The sequence below is a fragment of the Perca flavescens genome, chromosome 14 (genome assembly GCF_004354835.1).
Source record: "Perca flavescens isolate YP-PL-M2 chromosome 14, PFLA_1.0, whole genome shotgun sequence".
Classification (NCBI taxonomy): Eukaryota; Metazoa; Chordata; class Actinopteri; order Perciformes; family Percidae; genus Perca; species Perca flavescens.
The window spans coordinates 24,545,066-24,568,378 of NC_041344.1; the positions used below are offsets into that span (position 1 = coordinate 24,545,066).

The 23,313-nt window shown below is 41.1% G+C and overlaps 1 protein-coding gene across 1 annotated transcript in view; it reads right to left on the reverse strand.

Annotated features, from left to right (window-relative positions):
• Positions 1-2,217: 2,217 nt before the first annotated feature.
• trim71 (tripartite motif containing 71, E3 ubiquitin protein ligase) overlaps positions 2,218-23,313 on the reverse strand; it is a 38,443-nt gene continuing 17,347 nt past the window's right edge. The window contains exons 2-7 of the mRNA XM_028597588.1: positions 17,908-18,075; positions 11,549-11,683; positions 7,998-8,240; positions 7,277-7,774; positions 6,418-6,558; positions 2,218-6,169 (exon numbers count right to left, since the gene is read on the reverse strand). Coding sequence (XP_028453389.1) covers positions 5,597-6,169; positions 6,418-6,558; positions 7,277-7,774; positions 7,998-8,240; positions 11,549-11,683; positions 17,908-18,075 — 1,758 coding nt within the window. The 3' untranslated portion in view covers positions 2,218-5,596. The remainder of the gene's footprint in view (positions 6,170-6,417; positions 6,559-7,276; positions 7,775-7,997; positions 8,241-11,548; positions 11,684-17,907; positions 18,076-23,313) is intronic.

The following is a 23,313-nucleotide window of genomic DNA, read 5'->3' on the forward strand; positions in this document are numbered from 1 at the left end:
TTCCAAAAATGTTCAGTGGGGGTTGAGGTCCACTGACTTTGGATCTGAGACTTCAGTTAAATGACAACAAAATTAAATTGTTTTGCTGGATTATAGAAATTAAATTGAAGTTTAATAAAAACAAACAATCTGTATACATTTAAAATGGTACTTTCCCTTGCAAGGCAAAAGAAGAAAAAAATTCTCTCACATCTGAGTATTTTCACCATACTGTTGTAAGTTTTCTTTATTGTTCCTTTAAACCCTGATGAGGCGGTCTTTTGACATGGTTGTGAATCAGAGGAAGATATAACTACTATGAATAACAGAGCATATGTGGCATTATATAAGTCACAGTCACAATACATATATTTTTGTATTTCTTTTGTTAAAGAGGAAAGAGTCACATTTTGAGGCAAAGAAATACAACTTTATTTAAGTGTAAACAAAAAAAACTGCATAGGAAATGTTTAAAGTCCACAGGAGTACAAAGTGAGCAGCAGGTGGCCAATATATTATAGTCTCCTCTGCCTTATTTAGACTGAAGACCTGACATCGGCACTTAAACTCAGCACGATCTGTGAGTGTGTGCTAAGAGGGAGGGAAGGTGTGCTGGCCAACACACACATAGGGTTGACTAATAAACACACACGCACAACGGCCGGGATGAGGAAGTGCCAGCAGCAGCCATCTAAACTCAGCTGGCCACAGTGGCTCACCCTGCCTCTTGGACTGTAAGGAGGATACATTCAGTGGATTTCTGCTTACACAACATAGATTCAGCGCACAAACAAAATATCCACTTCACACACATCCAGCTGCTGGAGAACACAGGACGCAAAACAAGATTATTTTTGGGCAAGATGAGCTATGCAAAAACACCTCCCATTTGGGGGAGGCTGGCGTTAAAGCTGGTTTATAAATGAACATGGTGCTGCGTGTTCCGATACAACCTGACACATGATTCCACCTTGTACTCAAGTATGGCTGGTGTGAACATTTAGCACCAAATGTTAGGGAAAAATTGAGCGTTCCCTGTGTTCTGTCTTATAATGCTACCAGCAGCTGGTTGTAGCAAGTGACCATCAACAAGATCCCATTTAGCCCTTTTCTTCACAAAATACATTCTAAAAGGGCCAATGACCATCAAGTGGTGTCAAGTATTTGTACTTTTTGTAAAAGGAAATAAAAAAAATGGCAAAAAACAAAACAAAGATCAATCAGGGGAAACTAATCTAAAGTGTTATTGTTTCAGATTTAGAAATAAATTTGTTTATGTAAATGGCCACACAAAAGAATTAGACTAGTACTGAGAGTCATAACAGGGAAAAAAGTCACTACATCATCACTACGGGACACGTTTCAATGAGACACCTGCAGAGCAGGGCTGCTGAAAACTACCTGAGTTTTATTTTTTTTTCCTTTCTAAATTTTCCATTTTTTTTTTTTTTTTTTTTGTCTTTTTGTCTTTAGAGTATACAATCATTACAAGGAGGTCTACGACCTTGCACACTTCACCTTGTGCGGCTTTGCTTCTTCTCTCTTAAAGCCGTAATAGGCCAGCAATAAAATGGAAAAAAAAAAAAAAAAAAAAAAACACAGGGGCCCAATAAAAATAAAAAAAACGAAAAAGGAGTGCAGTCAACCGATCACGTGCTCAGCAGCCATCACCGCACTTCATGGATTCTTAGAACAAAGACAAGGAGGGAAGCCGATTGCTGGTTTGTGCTGGAGAAACCTAGCTGCTTCTCACATGACGGTGAGAGAGCTCCCATTACTAGGTCAAACACAAAATGGCCGCCTTATGGATTCATCATTGTTGGGGAAGGTAAATCTATCCTCAGGCTTTTCACATATTCGCTTCCTAAAGTTACAGAACTTAAGGGTGAAAAGAACAATACGTCTACCCACATGATGCATACTTGAGGGAGGTAAAGTAAACGAAGCACTAACGGGGGGGGGTGGAGGTGCGCCAGCATTTATCTAACAACTCTGCCTCGGTTGTTTTTAGGAATCAAGGCTTGGCCGGCTGAACAGGTTGTGCTCTGCAGAGCCTCTTGAGAACAGGAAATACAATCGCAAAGGTCAAAAAGGTTAATCCCATCAAACGCAATCCTAACACACACACACACACACACACACACACACACACACACACACACACACACACACATACACATCTTTGGGTGTATATATATATATATATATATATATATATTTTGGTAAAACCATCCCAATAGTCAGCTACCCACCCCATCTGAGTTTTTCAACACCTATCTGAGAGACGTCAATATAATACAAGGACTTCTTAAAGCATGCAACAAAATGAAAAACAAATTTAAAAAAAATGTTTAAAATACACGTTTCCTCTTTAAGAGTGAAGACCTAAGGATCATAAAGATATAATTCTGCAGTTTAAATTAAAACAAAAAACAGATGAACATGAATGAATGAACATTTTACAAGTAATACTGAAAAGCAAAAAAAAAGAAAATAAAGAAGGTGTAACCAGGTGTTGAGTTCAAAGCAGCTGGGTCTGTGGAATCAAACTGGCTCGCTCAATCAATGTGCCAATCGCTCCACTCACACAATCAACCAGGCTGTTGACAGGCATTAGGCATAATCCTCGGATGAGTTTGTTCTGCCACAGAATGGTTGAGTTTAGACTCCGACGTCAACCTCCGTAAAATCCACATGAAAATATTGTTAAATTGTGCAGAAATTAGGAGGTAATTCTTGGGCGTTAAAAGGCGGATTTGTGAAGTTCTTAACTCTTTAAAAGAGGCCACATCCTCATTCCCTCACCCTCACCCTCATTCCCTACCCGTTGCATGTTTATCATCATTATGAGGTAAAGATAAGTTGGGCCCAGCCCTCTTAAGTGCATCCAATCAGAGAGAGAGAATATATCCTCGGGTGCTCTGGCTTAACATTTTGTATCTATGATATAATGGTCCAGTGACATTTGTCGTCTACAACAGCGTGGTCCCAATGCCAACCCCATTTGGCACAGAACTCTGACCGATCATTTTGGCACAATGCTTTCATCTGAAAATATTTGGTTTCTCGATGATACAATGCCGTTTTACCAGGCATTTTACAGTAGATTCAACAAACCAAAAGCTGCTCAGGGATGCAAGATGGAGCGATAACCATAATACACATTTTAGTTCAACTCAAGACAGTACCATGATCTTTGGTCCTAGAGCTGAGGGACAATTACTGTACTGCAACAGGAGGATGCAAAGAATGAGGTATATTTGTAATGCATAAATATCTAATGAGGTATGCTTAAATAAAAAGAGTAAAAATTAAGTATTCAGAATGTGTAACAAGTTGAGGTATTTGAATGTTTAAATGCACAGTAGTTATGAGTGACTTGAGGTATTCAGGAGTTGAGGTAAACAAGAAAGGAGGTAAAACAGTGCAGGATATCTGAGATATGACGATGTCTATCCTGATCATGTGCAGACGGGCCCTCTCCTCAGAGGCGAGAGCCAGTCGGTGAATCTTTTCATAGGTCCCAAGATTCGTTGCTAGGCTAAGGACTAACAGAACCATAATTGTCTAGTGCTGTAACACAGATTGAAAAAGGGCAAGGGGATTCTAAACCCCACAATGCTTTCAACACAAAGAGTTAGTAGCTATTAGTTTCGATGGTAATTAGATTGGGATACAAAATTAAAGCTAATCTTAAGATGCAACTTTAAGCCAATGGGCTGTCTAGTAATGATAAAATCTTGGGCATCGTTTGATGGGCTGAGATGGGGTTCTCTTTGGTGCGGGTATCTTCTGTTCTCTACACAAACATCTCTTCAGACAGACGAAAAGGATCTTCTTTCAAAACCTGCCTTACACAGCAACAGGTCGTAGCAGGATGTGTACACAAAGTACACAAACTGTGACCAATGCACTCTTTAGTCATCTAAGCCTAACATGTACAGTGCTATGAACTCAACTCCATGGGTTTTATTAACTTTAGACTTCCCAACAACAATGATTATTTTATTTTTTTAAAAAGGGGGATTTTTTTTTTCCAGGTATCTTTAAAATCGCCAAATCTACAGTTGGCAATTGTGCAGAAAATCTAACTTTGGTTGACTCCAGTAGTTGGTCTACAGACCTCCATCTTTAGAGGAATTGGTCTACTAGCTCTGGAGAGGTCTCCTCCACTCTGAGGATCAATAAATAGGAGAGGGCTTTGTGATCACACCCTCTCATTGGACTAAACCCCAGGCCTCATGAGCCAAGGGGGGTGGCTATCAACCACAATCTAAATCCAAAGGATTATAATGTTAGGCCTTAATTTGATGTCATTAACGTCCTCTGGACAGCCATATTAGGTGTCTAACCGTGAGGCTTTTGTCACACAGCATGCCTCATCAAAAAAGGTGTCATTCAATTAAATGATTAAATCTCTGCGCTAAAATTGCTCTAGATCTCGGAAAATTCATCACCAAAATCCTTTGGTGGGTCCTCCCTTTTAGAGGAGACGCTGCTGTCCTTGCATACTTGTGTTTGCATCTTAGTTGTTTACACAACTGACTGGACAGTAACGCCACAGGTTCTCTTATTCGATCAAAAACACGAGTTCATCCGGTTTTATGAGACCAGATTGGGGGGGGGGGGGGATAAGCATGATCTAACACTTCGGATTATTTTTCTCACAGGGCAACTTAGTTATAACTTATTCCAGGGATCATTTTGGAGATGATTTCCTAAACTTGATATTTGTCAATAGATTCATCAAATTAGCAGTAGCCAGTAAAGCTAGAGGGAGAGAGCTTGAAAAGTACTGACAATTTTAAATCAGTCCTAACGTGACCTGAACTCCATCTATTTTGGCGTCGCTTCACACACTCTGCTGAGGCCTTCATGACACTACAAACTTAACAGAGCCCCAAAGAGACATGGGTGGATGCATAAGCGAAAAACTAACTAGCCTAAAAACATGAAAAAGGACACTACTGTACCCTAGTTTCCTCTCCGAGCAAAGCTGTCTAATGAGAAATCACACAGCCTCTACAGCGGTCTGAGTATTGTCTCAGCAACAACATTCAGGAGGTTCACTTTAACTCATATTTCAAAATGCACAGCAAGAATTCATTTAATCCTGTGCCAATATCAACTGAATAGTCCATTCTCTTAAATAACAAAGTATAGAGGTAGGCTTTTCTGCTTTGTAAAACTTCACGGACTAAAACCTCTGCTCAGTGACTATGAGTACATTCGTAAAGAGCTAAATGAGGTAGGTATGGAGCAGAGGGTACAAGATTTCAAGAAAAGTGAAAAAATCCCTGAGATGGATATTAAGGAGAGCTCACAGAGAGAATTCAGAGCAGCTGAGACAGAGGAAGGAAAATATGGCTTGTTCTACTGATTATCAATTTGTAGAGGTCCCCTTTGTCATACATACCACAGATATCTCATTGGGAATATAGCAATGTAACTGAAAAAAAAGAGCTATAGTTTTAATTTCCCTTCACTTCAGCATGCTCTCAGTCCTCTCTGAGCTTGCCTCCTGTTGTGTCTGTTGAGTCATCCTCTCGCCTCCATTTCCTTCATCAAGAAAATGCAAAAGGGCAAACAGAGAGAGAGGATGCAAAGATAAACTTTGTTAGAACTTGAGGATGCGATTATTTCCAAAGTCAACCACCACAATGACTCCGTCAGGCGTCACAGCCACACCAGAGGGGCGATCCATGTGTCCAAAGCTACTCCCCTGTGTGCCAAATTTGCATAAGAAGTTTCCATTGGGCTCAAACACTTGGACTCTGTGGTTGCGGGAGTCGGCCACGATGATTCGGTTCTCCTGGTCCACAGCGACGCCCTGGGGCCGCAGAAACTGCCCGTTCCCGGTGCCCTCAGAGCCCAGAAAACGAGCTGACTGGCAGTCCGGTCGGATGACAAGGAGCCTGTGGTTGTTGAAGTCGGTTACCACCAGGTGGTCTTCGTGATTAAAGGCCACTCCTCTGGGAGAGTCAAAGTGTTTCCACAGGGCCCCTTCAAAGCCATACTTGTTGAGGAAAGAGCCGTCAGGGGCGAAGAGCTGCACACGGTGGTTCCTAGTGTCTGAGACCAGGATCTTACCCGCAGAGTTGACGGCCACATCCCAGGGATAGTTAAACTGCCCATTCTTAGTACCCTTTTCCCCAAACTTCAGCAGGAACTGGCCTTCAAAAGTAAACACCTGTCAGACAAAGCAAATGTCTTAGGGCCCAACATGTTTACATCTGCAGTAGAGAGAGTAAGCATGAGGAGCTATGTGTTTAAATACGTGTATATGGGTTTACAAGGTTTCAGAAGTCAACATGCTTTTTTTTTTTTTTTTTTTTTTTTTTAACTTCAACAACTTTATCTTTACATTTTTCCTGTGAATACAATGGAATTACAGCAATTATACAAAATTAGTAAGTAGGAATGTATTGGTGTTCATACCTGCACACGGTGATTGTCTTTATCAGCCACAATGATTCGTCTCTGACTGTCACATGCAACCCCCGCTGGACGATCAAACTGACCAGGCCGAGAACCGAGAGAGCCAAACTTATGGTGGAAGGCACCGCAAGGCTTGAATATCTGGAGAGGGCAGCATCAAATACGTTGCTTATTGATTCTACTTTAATGTTCCAGCAGTTATGTACCAACTCTCCTGTAAAGCTCTCACATTAACCTGCATGTTAAAGTAATGGTCAAACGTAGCTGTGTTTTTTAGACTGTAGACTCTCCTCTGGCTTTCTGGAAGCACTCCAATGTACAATCAACATTTAGGCCATTTGTTCTATTAAATACAGTCCTATCATTTAGTTATCCTATTTTCAGCATTTAATCACTAAAAAATAACTTTTTGTGACAAGACAGCACAGTGACAATGGTGTGTGTATTTGTGTGTGTAATCAACAAAGTTTGCCAAGCAGACTCGGCTATCTAAACATTTCGGCACAATAAACAGTAAAGTTAGCGTAGCTGGTGAGTGAATGATGATAAATTACATATAACCACTTTAAGTTCAGATGTGGTGTTTAGTTTAGACAGACTAAAATTGAGGGTAGAATACAGAAGAAAAAAAAAGAAGGAGACAGTCGCTTTCAGAGCCCTAGATGCAAAAAAATGCTCTCTTTACATTTGCTTTACACACATTCATTGGCTTCATTTCATTATTATTTCCTTAAGTGCCACAAATAAAAATGATGTGTGAAACTGGCCAGGTATAGAGAAAAAAGGTTTATAACAACCAACTCAACATACTTGTGACAGTGTGATTGCAGAGAGAAAAACATGGAAGATTGTGCTCTACCTGTATGCGGTTGTTGCTGCGATCGGCCACCACCACGTATCCCTCCTTGTCCACGCTGATGCCCCAGGGACGACACAGCTGACCATCTCCCTCCCCCTCGCACCCGAAGGAAGAAACTTGGGAGCCCAGGGAGCCATAGCTCCTCCCTGACTTCACGATCACCTTGAAGGGGCTGCCCTGGATGTGCTGGTTACACACCAACACCGACACAAGGTGCTCCCCCTCAGTTTTAGGCAGGTAGCCGACGGTGTAGGAGCCATTCTGGTGGTCTGTTATCTCCGCTGCAGACAGGTTACCGTCTGGGACTGACATGACTATTGCAGACACCGTGTCCCCGCCGGAAAGACGTGGCTCGCCATCATGGTCATATCCAATCATAGTGAAGGATGCAGGCTTGCCACGTAGCGCACTTTTCAGACCCTCACCATGGGCTTTGGTGACTGGGGCAAAGGCTCCACTGCTGATAAGGCCCATTGACTGGATAGCTATGTACAGGGCCTGTGGGAACCATGATGGAATACATTGGTGTTTTAAAGGTTTATTTAGAAGAAGAAGAATACATTTAAGTGATACCAAAAGTTAAGCAGCCATAGCACTTCAGGCTCAGTAAACATAGAAATGCTTTCATAATGTTAAAACCTATCCAAACTTTAGGCGCTGACCACTTGTTTATGACCTATGATCTACATAGGGACCTGTAGATCAGGGTCCCAGTGCCTACCTGGTCTGGAGGAGTGAACATGAAGCGGTCATCCTCTTGCGCCTGCAGCAGGCTCCTCAAAGCCTTGAGTTCATGGATCTGGGTAAGCATTCGCTCTCTGGCCAGCAGCACATCAAGGTGGCGGCCCTCATCCAGCACCTGGCTGACGGCCGCGATGGTGCTGTCCAACTTGGTCAGACTCTGGTGCAGTTTCTCCACCTGCAGGTACAGAGACTTAGCCTTCACCTGACGGATTTTCTCCACCTGAAAGGAGACACAACCAGAGTACAGAATGTTAAACCAAAGGTTTTGTTTAATTATTCAAACAGCGTAGAAAGGAGATGACAGAGCCACTTTATTGATCCATTGAATTATTATGTCGTAAAATATGTTTAATAAGCACAGGTAATGCAGGGATCCAAAACACAGACACATACATTCTTGTACTTTATAAGGTTTTCCTGTAAAATTGAATGTGGAATTAAGTCTCCTTGTACCTCCATACCACAGCCTGTTACCAGCAAGTATGCCCACAGGATGGCAGCAATGTGCTGACCATGCCAAGTCTGTCAGATATTCTTGCAGGAGGAGGAGGTTAAAATGTGACATGCAGCTAGCTAGCTCCACACAATTTGATTGGGCATCAGTGTGTCAATATTAACCAGTCTGGTAGAATGCAGGTTAAGTGAAGAGATGTGAGGTAGCAGAGGTAGTTACAAGACATATTATAAAATGTATTTGAAGCTGACTTAAGGTTGAAGGGCATGGTGGAGATAAAGTGCATTATTGATTCCAGGGGTAAATTAAAATTGCGCGCGATTGACAAAATGTAAATAATTGATAAGTTATAAACTTTTAAAACCTCACATCATATTTATTCCTGTGTAATAAGTATTAAGGACTCCATGAATGTCATAGAAAAAATATGGATATAATCTTTGTTGGAAAGGCTGTTAACTGATTATTGGGGAGTTATACAACTGAAAAACACCAATGATGTGTTTGCTCTTGTGTGTTTGCTCTTGTGTTGTTACTTTCTTTGAGTAGAAATTCAACCCTACAAAATGTATTACTGTTACTATAGATTAAGACATATTACACATTTTAATTGTAATGCAATATTCCTTAAATGGAAGGGCATCATTTATGCATATTTTATAAAAGCTAGAGGGTTGCAGTTAGTCCACTTTGCATCGCAGATAAAAAAATTTTAACCTATTTTAATCAAATGTTGCAAAAAGAAAGAAGAAAACAATGTGCAACACTACATAGTACAAATAATACTATTCAAAGAGATACTGGGGCTGATAAAACAAACAAATGGGTACTAAAGTATTACTGGGATGACTTTATTCAGCTAATTGTGAAAAAGGAAATGTGACCGTCACTTAGCCCCGACACATTTCTGTTACCATGAGAAGCCAGATAAAGTTACAGTAAAGTCAGTGAGAATAAAGCATTAAAGAGGGTGGTAGAACCTGAGAGGCATGGATTGGGCTCTTACTTACTGTCACCTAACAAAAAGAGAATTACACAATAGCCTGACTGCCTCTATGGTTAGAATGACTTTGGATAGTAGGGGGGAACTCTGGAAGAAACAAAGGATCCAAAAGAGAGGGGTCTTTTGTTAATCCTTGGAATAAGTGGAACTCCAATTTGCATATGTGAGACTCAAGTTATACTTTATAGTAACTGAGGACAAAGACTCAAAGTCAGGCTTTCTAATGGACAGACATCTAGTTTTAGTTCCTCAGTTGAAAACACTCATTGGTAGAATTGGTATGCATTTCACAGAATCACAGAGCAAAACCCAGAGACACAGAGAGGGGGAGACACCGATGTTCTTTGATGTAACAACTAAGTTACAACCTAACAATCTAACATATGCAAGACACACCCAGACTCACTCTTTTAAGTCAAAAGTTTTACCCGTGAGTCACATTATAGTGCTTTAGTTGTCATCTCACAGTCATGAATCTCTAGTTTAATGCCACAGTGCTGAGTCACTGTGGAGAGACTTCCCAGATTTACACCACTAACACCACTGTCTACACAGGTGACTATCACACTGAGTCACAGTGCTAGCTGAGTAATTTCCTATACTTTGCATGATTTGGGAGTTTTACACTTCAACTTGTAAGCTTTCTGCATCTGAGCTGGCAGGTAAAGAAGAGTGCAGCATGCCACCAGTGTGGCACTTTTATTGGGTTGAAATGATCCAAAGCATTAATATTGAACAAGGGCTCTAAAAGATTACACTGATCTCTACACTGGCTAGGATTGCCTGTAATGGCTTCATCAGGTCAGGGATAAAGAAGAATCCTGTAGTGGTGTAAAAAGGATTAAAGTGGAAACACTGGTAAGTTAAAACCTTCTTTGTGACACTTTGACCCACACACACACACAAGCTGTAAGATCTGATGGAGTAAGACACAGGTCACTTTTTACAATGTCACTGAGCCTGCTCTCAGGAGAAGAAGAGAAATAAGAGTTTGGTAGACTGGTGATATGATGAATTTTGTGTGCTTGCATGTGTGTAAGAGACCTGACTGGTACAATGGCATGCATGTACGGTCTCCTTTTTATGTGGTAATTAATTTATTACCAAAGGGTTAGGGATTTGGCTTAGCCAGGGTGGAGGGGCGCTAGAGATGAAGGTTCTTTCTTTACCCAAAACCCCACTTGTTCGCTGGGTAACCTTAAACCTAGGAGGCCCTTGCAGAGGGTTCCTGAAGCACAGAATGCAGGCTAAACTGCCAAGTTAAAAACCAGATCTTGGTTTTGTTTAGCTTCAACCAGTCTAGACAACACACTAAATGCTCAGTTAAAGGCATACATCCTCATTCCCTCTGCTGACAATGGCTTTGCTCTGTGTACCTTAAAGCACCTTTTGAGGACATCTTTTTCTTCTGCAGTTCTTACCGGACTCTCTGTGGCAATTGCAAACTCATCTAAGGAACTACACCTGGGGATTCTTCACTTAACAGGAGGTCTTACGTTTGGTCTCATTGAGCAAACACCTTCACCATGACAATATGGGTGTGGGTATGGAAGAGGATGTACTGTAGGGTCTTCTTTTGTATGGATTTTTTTGCGGTTTGTGATTTGACAAAAACTATGAATAAAATATCTTAAAAAGTAAATGTATGGTATTTTTCTCATATGATTAGAAATAGTTAGATTTGTATCAAAGCCCATCTTCTTAGATTGTATATTGCATTTATATTTTGACTCCTGACCAGAAAGTCTTTAAACAAAGCAAAGGTATTTGTTTGCTTTTTTTAATGCGCCTGTTACAGGTGGTAATGCATTTAACACAGTCATTGTAATAATCACAACACGCCTGCCCAATGAGCATTCCACAATAGCAGTATTGTATTCAAGGGTCCTAGTGCCGACAGGATATTTCATTAGCACCTGGGTGAAAAGTAGAGAAAACAGTGTGACGGATATAGAGAGAGAGAGATTTGACAATTGTGCCAAGTTGACCGGAATGCCTCAAACCGAAACAAAACTTCCCAGTCTAGGACTTGATTTGATGCTAGCTAATGAACATGAAGGTAGCAGCTCACCTTCCACAGTAGTTCACACTCCCTCTCCTCCAGCGCTTTCTTGTGTTTGAGCACAAGGGCCTTCACTTCCGTCTGCACCACCTTGGCTTTGATCTCCACCTGCTCTGCCATGGCCTGGACCTTCTCCATGCTTAGCTGGGGAAACAAAACAGCCATGTTATCTCACGGATGTTCCATAACACTGTCAGCCTTATTTGACAATTATCTGAACCACAGCACAAGAGATTTTTTTCCCCCCGAATTTTATGAATGATCACTTCCAATGATAATGGACCAAAGAAAAAAAAAAAAAAAAAAAAGACGCTAGATGTGGGGTCAAGCAAAGATACATGTTTATCTCACAAAAGGACAAGACAGGAATGTCTAAATGCTCAAACACACCAGCACCTGGTCTGTTTTATTACTCAAATGGGATACAGACGAGCCCCAGAAACAGGATGCAGAGGACTAGGAAACATTAAAAAGAGGACACCGTATGACAGGAGTGACATCTTCCTGGCAAGTGACTGCACAACCACCTGCTCAGTTTTCTGTCATCTATTCCTTTCCCATGTTTGGCAGCTCCTTTAGAGGCTGAAAGGGAAACCTGGGTCAGGAATAGGAAGTCACTTCACACAGCACAAAATGACGCAACTTCCTGCTGGGCTGAAAACCTAGGGCGTTTCCCAATATGTGTTCTTCTATTGACTTGTGTTCTTGTGTCCCTGTGAAACGTCATCTCGTGTTGCCAAAGTACTGTCCCAATACACAAGTTCCCATTTCGCCAAGAACAGTTAAAATTCCCGGATGTATTCTTGACACGCCCATTTACCGAGGATACATCGGTTGGTAACTTGTATGAACTTCGCAGCACTGATTTATTAGAAGTTGAGTTTCAGTCTGTATGATAAATGAACAGTTGTACATAAAGTGGTAACATGCTATGACATGTTATGTAGACTAAAGGGGAGACACCAACCTTTATAATTTGAATTTCTAATTTCCATCTCCCTGGGCATATACAGTGCACTACAATAATATAGAAATGATAATTCCAGATAATACTAATAGTTACACATAGGACACACCAGTGCATATGCCTATTTATTTTTTTAATTTAAACTGACTTAAACTTATACACTAATAATAGGGATCACGTTCCACTCTTTTGAATAAGTTAAGAGTGTTTGAGCTAAACCATAAACAATAAAATAAAAGCTCAATTAGTTTTATTTTTCAATATTACTGCAATAGTTGTAGCATTATGAGGTTTTCTTGTCCGGAGATTGTTTTAATACAAAGTGGTTATATTGTTGTGGTTTTTATATCTAGCTGTTATTTTTGGAGCCTTGCAGGTAGTCTCTGTGCTGGGAGTGTTGAGCAATAACAGGAAGAACGCATCGTCTCAAACGGTTAACAGCGTTTTCTGTGCTTGTGAACTTGCGAGTTTATTCTTCCAAGAACAACCAGCAAGAACGTTCTCCCCAAGAACACAAGTCCGTAGTTTGCATTCTTGGTATTGAGAAACGCACCTACTCAGTCCTGATATTCAAAGTCAGCATCATATATACGAATAACACAAGCAGTACATTTGAAACAATTTCCCCCTCATAGTGCAGTATTGAACATTCTGAAGTGTCCTTAGAATTGCAAAGTATTGAAAGTTGACTTTTTAAATCTTTATTTTAATTAACTTAATTTTTCAATATCATTTGAATCTACATTTTATTCTTACTATTTATTGTATGTAGGCAATATTCTTTATTTAAAACTGAGCAGCATTGTTTTGGTATCAAAACTCAAACATCATATTAAATATTTTCAAACATTTTACCCAGCCCTATAGAGCAACACACAAAGATGATACTTTTGGTAGGTTTAGTAGTTCGGACTGTATGTACTGAACATGAATCGCTCTTTACGCAGTGCCTCTCAATACACAAAATGGAATTATATGATCAGGGCTTTGGTACAGTGACATGAGGACATTACGTTTCTTCATTACCTTGATAAATACAGGCATAGACTTAAGGTTTAAGCTTTTAAAACCCAAAATCCGGGCTAAATGCACATTTCTCTCTTTGTCTCCCTCCCTTCCCCCGAAGTGTTTTATCTGGCTTTTCCTCTGGTGTTTTCTGGGAGGTCACAGGGTGAACCGGACCTCACAGGGACGAATGAGGAGGTGGCATAAGGCCTCCTTTGTGATATTGGCCGCAGGGATCAAAGGTCACCTAAACCTCTACAGGTCATGATCTACAACCCTTGTCTTGAGACACATACCGCCCACCCCCCAGTGCAGCCCTGCAAGAACAAAGCTTGGCAGCAGGGCCCTTTTCTCTTTCGCCTGGCCATTTGAGGTGGGCAGCTAAATGGTCAAATAAACCAGGCCCCCAGAGAAGGAACAGAAGGGAGGGAATCCTGGAAGAATCGGGGGAGTGTTATCAATACATTGTGAGGAAGGAGGCAGGGTGAAATATAAAGCCACCAACTTTCTCCAGTTGTCTCTTTGTCTTCATACAAAATTCTCTATTATCATTGATTTCCCTGACTCCTGCTCAGGTTCTCTTTTTTTCCACACCTCATTTTCTGTCCTCCGTCTCATTATCTTCCTCAGTCTCTGTCAGTGTGTTTACGTGCAGAGCAGTAACCCGGGTATGGTCTAAGTGAATAACCGGGTTATACCAGTTCTCCCCGTACACATGAGCGGGGAAGAATGGGAAGAATTACTGGTGTAACTCTACCTCCGGTTCAGTAGGTGGCGCTCTGCCAAGGCACAACTGGTCAGTATAATAATTTCTTCCGGTGACCTATGTTAAAATTACACTGCGCGGCCATTAAATTAGTAAAACTTAACAAGTTAACGCTTCATTCCCACATCTTGTCACAGCGTAGGAAAGCACAGTGCTCTCGCCAGATGACAACTTTGTTTGGCTCATTATCTGTAACGTTAATGGTGCGTTCTTTTTGTCCACCGAAGTCGATTTACGAGTCGTTTTCTGGAGTTACGAACCGGAAGTTGCAAAAAGAACGTTGTCTGAACTCAGAGGACCCCGAGTTCACTTTCAAAGATGGCTACGTCGTGCATCAAACGCAGTAAACATTGTGGTTTTCTACAATATTAAGCACTTTTGTCTTTGTTGTAACCAAATGAAGAAGTCGTACACATAGCACTGTATACTGCTACCTATAGGCATGTTGCTACAGTCTTATTAGGAGTTAAATACCACCTGATTAGTTATTTTGTAGCTTGTGCAGCTGAAATTGGCTAGAGAAGCTCTGTTGCTATATGACAACAATGGCTTTAAGCTGAGTCTTGAGCAGAAAGCAGAGCAGTAGCCTAACGTTAATCAAAACGTAATTTTCATGTATCAAACTGTGAAATATATTTGTGTAATATGTCAATAACTGGGTGAATAGAATCCTAAATGATACTAAAAATGTTACAAAAATCCATCTTTTCTCCGACTCGTAGTATTGTGTGACAAAAAGAACGCAACAACCCGCCGTTATTCGTTTTTCGACATGGATGTGACGTCACACTCGAGCTACTAGTCGCGATTACAAGACAAAAAGAACGCACCATTAGTGTTGCCCAGTGTCGGTGGAATTAGCAAGCCAACGTTATCCAACTAACATTAACGTTAGCCATCAACCGCAGCGGGTGGATCGTTCCCTCTACTTCTTTGTCGAGACAAATAAAAACAAAAAACTTCTTTGCCGAGACACAGCGTTGACAGCCCCGGAGATGGATGATCTGTTGAGCTATCTCCCAGTGTTTGCTGCTCGGCGGGGATTGAAGCAGATGGACCTTAAGTTGCTGCTGCTGCTGATCCGAACACCGCTGTTTTGTTTTGTTGTATCATGTTAATTAGTTATATGTACGCTTAACCCGACCTTACTCCGATTAAGGTGTGTACATGCAGACATACCCCGGTTACTAAAGGAGTTCTCTAGGTCTGTTAACCGGGTTATGAGAACTCTGATTTTAACCGGAGTAAGTGTATACATGTCGTTTGAGAAACAGGGGGTTATTTTATTAAAATGCATGTGTCTCCATTTTGTCACTTCCGTTTTTTCTCTCAAAATTCCCAGAAGAGCTTGGGAACACAAAGAGAGTCAAACTGACCAATCACAGGGAAGGAGCTCTGGCCAACGAGCAGGTCACAAGCCCAGGGTCGGAGGTCAACAAAGATAATGGGTGTGGAGCGGGCGGAAATTTCCTACCTCAGGGGACAGGAGCGCGTGTGGTGTGAGTGTTTACATATTATCTGGCGTCAGCATTTACTCCCATGGTGACCTGGGACAAAATGGACAAACACACACCAAACACTGCAAGGTATTGCCAGATGGTAGGCGTGCTTCTATTGACTCAGCAGCACAGACCCCTGTGCTTTTCCTTAAATACATTATTGGCGTTGGTGATTTGCCTTTCAGTGTTCGAGAATAAGTGTACTGCTGTGGTACCTGGTATTAGTTTTAAACTTTGCTACACGTGGCTGTGTTGTGATATCTTGGAACTTGAAGAACACCCAGAGTGACAGAAGTACCCATCCATTAGTCACACAAAGGTCAAGCTCTGCTAAGGAGAGTACATGCCAACGTGTCACATCACCTCAGTGGAACAGCTAGTTTTTCATGTTTTGGGAGAGGTCAAAACACTGCCCCACCTTCCAGGCCCATTAAGCTAAGTTCACACTTACAAAGTCGTCAGATAGCTGTACTGTTCACACTACACAACTCGTTGTGGTTTTCACATTACATGACCGACCGGCAAAAGAGGGCCAAACACTACAAGATCTTTTACCAGGAGGAATCCCAGATGCTGTCTGGTCTCCAAACTATGTTTTGTTCCAAAGACACAGGTGTAGCACACGCACGCACTCACGCACTTGCGCTCTCATTGGCTGTAGCTCTCCGACAGATCCGGTCGAGATAATTAGCCTGCTAGATATCTGGAAGTGGAAAATCAGTGCTAAAGTCATGTTGTGTGAACTTACTCATTAGACAACCCTAGTGTGAGTGATTTGTCATTGTTACTTTTAGGTGTGGTTTCAACACATAACTTACAATGTCATGTCTACTTCACTATGAATATAAATAACTTTTGTGATCCCTTAACAAGGTCAAAATTTAAATTTGTCCAGCACATACTTCGTGTTTTGTGCTAATTAGCAAAGGTTAGCAGCAACATGCTAAACTAAGATGGTGAGATTGGTAAACATTTCCTGCTAAACATCAGCATGCTAGCATTCATATTTGGCTCAGACTACTTCTGTGCCTAATCACAAACTCACAGATCTAGCATGCTTTAGAGCCATACATTATTTGATAAATTACTGAATTAAACTAACTGCTTACCAAAATTGTTAAAATTAGTTTTTCATTTGTCAAATGACTAAGCAGTTATTTCCGCACAATTTAAAACCATTCCCTACATGCAACTCATATGGTGCTTTTGTACATGGGCAAAAAGTCATAACTAGACTGTTTAGGCAGTTATTAAACGGTTAGTGAAACCTCTCATCCAGTCTTCCCTTGTGCATGTGTCACTGTATAAAACAAAATCTAAGGGGGGTCTATGAAGCTGCCACCCAATCTATAATTAGGTAATTGAAGACAGGCAGTGTATGTGTTTGTGTGGGAGTGAGAGTAAGAGGCGGAGGAAGGGAGTGAGTGGATGGGTGGGTGGGTGGGTGAGTGAGTGAGTGAGTGAGTAAGTGAGGGAGTGAATAGGGGGAGGGAAATGTATTCCACTTCTTTAAAAGAGAAGGGGAGTTGTCCATTCTCTGAAATCCTTTAAATACCTCATCTACCCTCCCCCATCCCCCTCTCGGCTCCTCCTCCCCTTTGACCTTCAGGCCGCTCACCCCCCACCCTTTCAGGGCCAGCTGGACACCTATAACCTCAGGCTTCCCAGCCGCCCAGGTCTGGTCACTCTCAAACACAAGCTGGTCTTCTCTGTGCTGAGGGACACTGGAAAGACACAGCTGCTCTCAGCTTCTGCTTGGTCTCTCTAGGAGATGGATGAGTGTGTGTGTGGACTTGTGTGGTTTGACCTCCATAAGGATTGGCTTTTTGTCAGACCTTGAAAGAATCATGCAGAAGAGCTCTTGGCATTGAATAGGGACTTAAATCAGGTTGACCTATTTATATCCAGTGGATACAATACCATTTCCTTTTAATGCAATTATAATCTGGCCACGTTGTCTTAAAGACCAAATAGATGAATATGTATTATTTTAGGCAGGTTTTACATTTGCCTGAATACTGCTGCTTTAGTTCCAGCTCTAAAGGGGTAAAACAAGCAAACAAACGAAAATGATCACTGATATTTCCTTTTTATCCCCCCGAGAATGTGTCTGTCTGGGTTCCTGTCTCACCTGCACAGCCTGACGTCCCTGCTGTGCATCTGCCAGCAGCTGGATGGTGATGGCCCTGCAGTCCTGTACAGCATCTTGTAGATAAATAAAGGTGTGGCCCATATGACGGCCAACACTGCACTCCCTACAGATAGGCACCGAGCAGGATTCACAGAAGAACAGAAACACCTGGGAAAACAGGGAGATAGATAGACAAATCAGTGTTGTGTTCCAAATAGTACGAACTGAATCAGCACCTGCTGTCATGGCTGTACAAAAAAAAAAAAAAAAAAAGCTATTTGGTTTGCATTTGGGAATGAAATGTGCTATATAATACATTTGCCTTGCCTCATCAAAGCTATACTCAAATAGACAAACTTACTAATTTGAGATGCTGGATGCATCTTACTGACCAATAATTTGAAATACTCTTATAATCCCTCAGAGACACTCAAGAAACTCAAAAAAGGTTTTGAGCTACAATATAAAGTTCCTTTGTGTATGCATTCTTAAAAGGACAGTTTCTTTTAGATTACTTAACTACACCAAACGGTGCGGTCACTACGGTTATTAGAAGTTAATATATACAAAGTTTAAGATGACTCTGGAACAGCTATCCATTTTTATTTCATTTTAAAACAGGATTTCCCATCCTTTTGATTCCCAGCCAGTCATTCCCTCTCTACTGTAGCTCTGTGCCCTTAAACACCACAATGCATTGCCTTGCTCACTCCCGTGCATGCCATGATTCCCTTCTCTATAATGCCCAACAATTACGGTTATGTTTTTGACTTGTGGCAATGTGATAATGCTCAGTTTATAAAAAGACCATGGATGATAAACAGGTCATCCAAATGCATGTGTTACTAGGTACTCATATAGGCCATGACACCCCAGAGAGTTTGTCTCTTCCAAAACACAGAGCCAGAAGAAGTACAAAGGGACTAAAGGCCACAAAAACTAGATCAATACCCATTCTGAACAACCTTTTAACATCTGTGGAAGAGGGCCGTAAAGGGATGTCATATTTTTCAAACCATTCATTACTCTATTGGCAACAGTCTTATGCTTGTTGAGATTTCTGTTTGAAAGTTTGTAGTTTTGCCTTTGAACTTTACCATTTTCTTAATTAAGATTATATATGCATTATTTCCTACATTTTCTTAGATTGAAATATACACGCCTATGTATGCCTTTTATTTTAGCAGAGATGCTTGGTATATAGTATGCATGACTGATAAAGTAAAATCAGCACTAATCATGGTTGACATGATCGGGATAAGAAGGAACATTTTCATTTAACCTGTGTTGTTAAAACCTAAGCTTTGCTTTAAACCACTTCTCTGAATGCTGATTGTTTGGAATGGAAGGCTAATTAAATATGCACTAGCCATTATATCCCAAAGACACACCACATTTTTGGCCTCCAATAGCAGGAGACCTGAGTGGATAGGGAGGGGCCTGCAATCAATCCATCAATTACGGCTGTTCCCCCAGGGAGCGGCATAATCTAATGAGACACACACACACCTCCCCCCGCCCTGTTTTTTTTTTTACTTCCTCCTCCTTTCTGCCTTCTCCTTAAGCTCTTCCTGTCCTTTTCTTGCTGTCCCTCATTCTGCTGAGCCTTGTCCTCTACTACAGTCTCTGTGTAATACTCTGTCACTCAATCCTCTTCCCTCCTGTCCTATCCCACCCCCATCGACAGCTCCTAAATTCAAAGGGGACGGGACACACAAAAGCAAGGAATGCAGATGAGTGGAGGAGGAATGTGGAGATAGACAATGATGGACACAGGGCTCCGGCAGTTGGGGCTGAGGGACAGGCAGATTGATGGTGCAAGGATAGAATGGATTCTGGTGAACGATCAACCCATAGTATCTACAGGACTGAGGTCTGCAGCACTCAGATCATCAAATGAAGCCGTTCCAATATTGACAATTACATGAGGAGTGGTTAAATTAACTATACATTTTCATGGTGATAAGAAAGTAGATCTTGTTATGAAAACACTGACTTGCTTACTTGTTGCCTAGCACCTACTATTCAGGAGAGCAGCCTGATCAAGTCTTGCAAAAATAAATATCTATGGTAATCAAACTTGTATTCGCCCACCAGTGTGCAGGCCACCAAAATGTTCTACTAAAATCATCTCTCTCTACAGACTGGCCTATTACTGAAAGCTGCAGCCCCAACAAGACTCTCAAATTTGGTATTATAGATATCAGATCATGCTCTAATGAGCCTTACTGATACAGTATTTACTTCTTCAGCAAAGTCTGAATATGATTGGTTTACATTAAACATGGATGAAACCAAATGTTTTGATATTAAATTAAACTTCCCTACCTGATTTTGCCAATAACCATGTTTCTCTTCCTATGGGTTCTCGCATTATTTCTACATTAAAAAAGGTTTTTTTTGTGGAGTTTTTCCTTTCCAAACCAAGGCTCTGAAGACAGAGGGTGTTGTATGCTTTAAGGCCCTCACACACCAAGCCGACAGTCGGCCGTAGGTCCTAGTTGTGCGGTGTGTCCCGCACCGTCGGCCTGTTTTTGGGGCCTCTAACGCCTCTTGGAAACAAGAGTGAGGAAAACAAAAAAAGATTTTAACAGGCACACCCAAGACTCCTTTCATTTTCTATCTCTGATCATTCCAATACACAGAGCTGTCAAAACTGGTCAACATTCTGTTTGAATGTTCCTTCTAAAAACACAAAGGTTCAAACTATTGTAATAACTATTTTTGCACATTATGTCCATAAGATGGCAAACGTAGCCTACAACAAGATACTAGTTTAGTCATATTTATTCCAACAATAACATGTCTTTTAAAAGATCTCTACATACCCAACGTTACACATTACAAAATAAATGATTGTTAAACTAATATCAAAATTCAGGAGCGCGTGTTAATATAAAGACCGTAACAGACCTCTCTCTCTCTGAGCCCTCTGCACTAAACATTTACCCCCCTAGCAAGCAAGCTAGCTTATCAGCCAGCCAGCAAAGCATCTACATTTGTAAAATGTAACAACTTAATGTTTAATTCACATGCGCTTGTCTCATCATAGGAAAGCACAATGCTATTGCCAGATGAGTGACAATTTAGTTTGGCAAATGTTCGGTAACCAGTGTATGATGAAGGCGTGTTGGATGGGTGAAATTAGCAAGCTAACGTTAGCTGACAAGCCAGCAGCCAGCCGTTCGGCCACTCCACTCCCACTGTAGGGAGACTCCTTTGCCGAGAGAACGGATGACAGCCCAGGAGAGGTACAGTCTGGTTAGCCATCTCCCGGTACTGCCGTCTTACCGGTGGGGAGTGAGGCAGAGGGAGATCTGTTCGGTTCTGCCGCTGCTAGAGCAAACGCTGTTTGTTGTGGGTATCATAGCAAAGGTTTCTCTTTTTGAATGATGACTACATTACCGCCGCCTGCTGGTATGGGGAGTCATTTCTTTGCACGCATGCGCAAAGCGTACGTGGTACTTGGCCCAGACAAAGGCGATGAGGGCCGACGAGAGGAGACTCCACAGGCCGTCGGCGGCTTGGTGTGTCAGGGCCTTTACAGATTGAAAAGCTTCTTGAGGCTAATTTGTGATATTGGGCTATATAAATTAAATTGCCCAAAGTCTTGGCCAATGCTAATAGGAAACGCTAATCAGTATTCAATCAGTGTGTTGTATTACACACAACAGCAACATTTTAGCTGTGTGTAGGAACAACAAGCATACATGACATACAAAATATTAAATAAAAACGACTGACCAGTTAAAGACATCTCAATTCATTTAAATATGTCTATACTACAAATTACATATATGGACAATTTAGAAATCAATTTTCTCATGGTTGTATTATCTCTTGTGTATAGTCCCCATTTGTGTATGTGGAAACATGGCAAAATAAAACAGAAGCCTGCTATTGAAAATAAAACTTCTGCTTTGGCTAATTTAGGGAAAAATATCCTTTGACAAACAGCTGCATCTTAAATGCTACCTGCTGCTTATGTGCCATCAACAGCTCAACAGTCCTTGAGGTGAAACACACTCACTCATACATACAAGGTTGTAGATTACACAACACACCAACCTTTTGGAATGCCAGTCAATATTATTGACCTACACCGGATACTGGCTTTTCCCAGAGGTCTTCATGGAAGGATGCTGTTCCCCTTCTGCTTGCCTTTGTCTTTATCTACCTCTCTCTAAAACCCATCTTTAACAAGCTTTAAGTAATTCATCACTTTTTGTTATTCAAACTATGAGAAACAAGAATGCTTAACATACAAATATAATTATTTGCAAGCTACGAATACAGCTGCTCCGTTACACATGTGGTACTAGAAAAGACCAGGAATTTCACAGACACGCCAGATACACGCACACATGCAAGAATACACTAGAAACTTCCAATGTGCATTTGACTCGGAATGACAAAAACTTTAAAGATGCGAAACAGTAAACACCTACAGACTTGCAGAGTAGCATGTCACATGCTCTAACTAAATATCCAAGCAAAAGCACATGTTGATGTGAAAACAGGTACACACAAAGTGAAAAGTAAACTTGATGTGTGCCGCTGGGTGTTTTGCTGTTGAGGAGGGGCTGGAACAAACCTATAAAGCTCTGAGCAGCAGGACTCTGCCACATTGGGGGAAGTGAGTTATTGTATTTCATTAGTGCACCGGATGTTTCCCATTCTTCCTCTCTGCCCATTACGCTCCTTAATGCATTTACACTTATACACTTACATATGTCGGGGTGTTTGTGTGCGAGTTTGAAAATGTTTCTTCATAAACACAAGACGTTAAGGATTGTCATTCTTATGTTTGTTATTTCCATTGAAAATCAATTGTTTTTCCTTAATTCAATACAAATAAAGCCGAAACATTGTCATTGTACATTTTATATCTTTGGGTTTTTGTGTTGGTCCAAAGCAATTTGAGGACGTCACCTTGGGCCGTAGGAAATTACAGTGGGCATTTACACTGTTTTCTGACATTTTATAGACTAAACCTATAGTCTAACAGAAAAATCAACAATTAAAATAATTGTTTGTTGCAGTTATAGATACAAATATAGACCAACATTGCTAGTGCACCAGCAAGCCAAGTACTAAAAAATACTAGTCAAAGGATTAGGCCTAGTAATTTCAGTTATTTGAGAAATGTACCTCTGCTTACAACGGGAGTACAAGTGTTAATACATGGTGGAAAGTGCATTCAAGTACATTAATTTCATGCCCCACAAAAGGACAGGAACATTAGACATTTGTTCTATAGTAGTATCATACTAATACACATTCACATTATAATCTGCTAGTTACAGACCATCTATAATGTGTATGAAAGAAACACACCACACTCTAGCTTAACAGGAGAAAAATACTGAAATCGTGAGGAAAACAACCTTAAATGCATGATGGCTG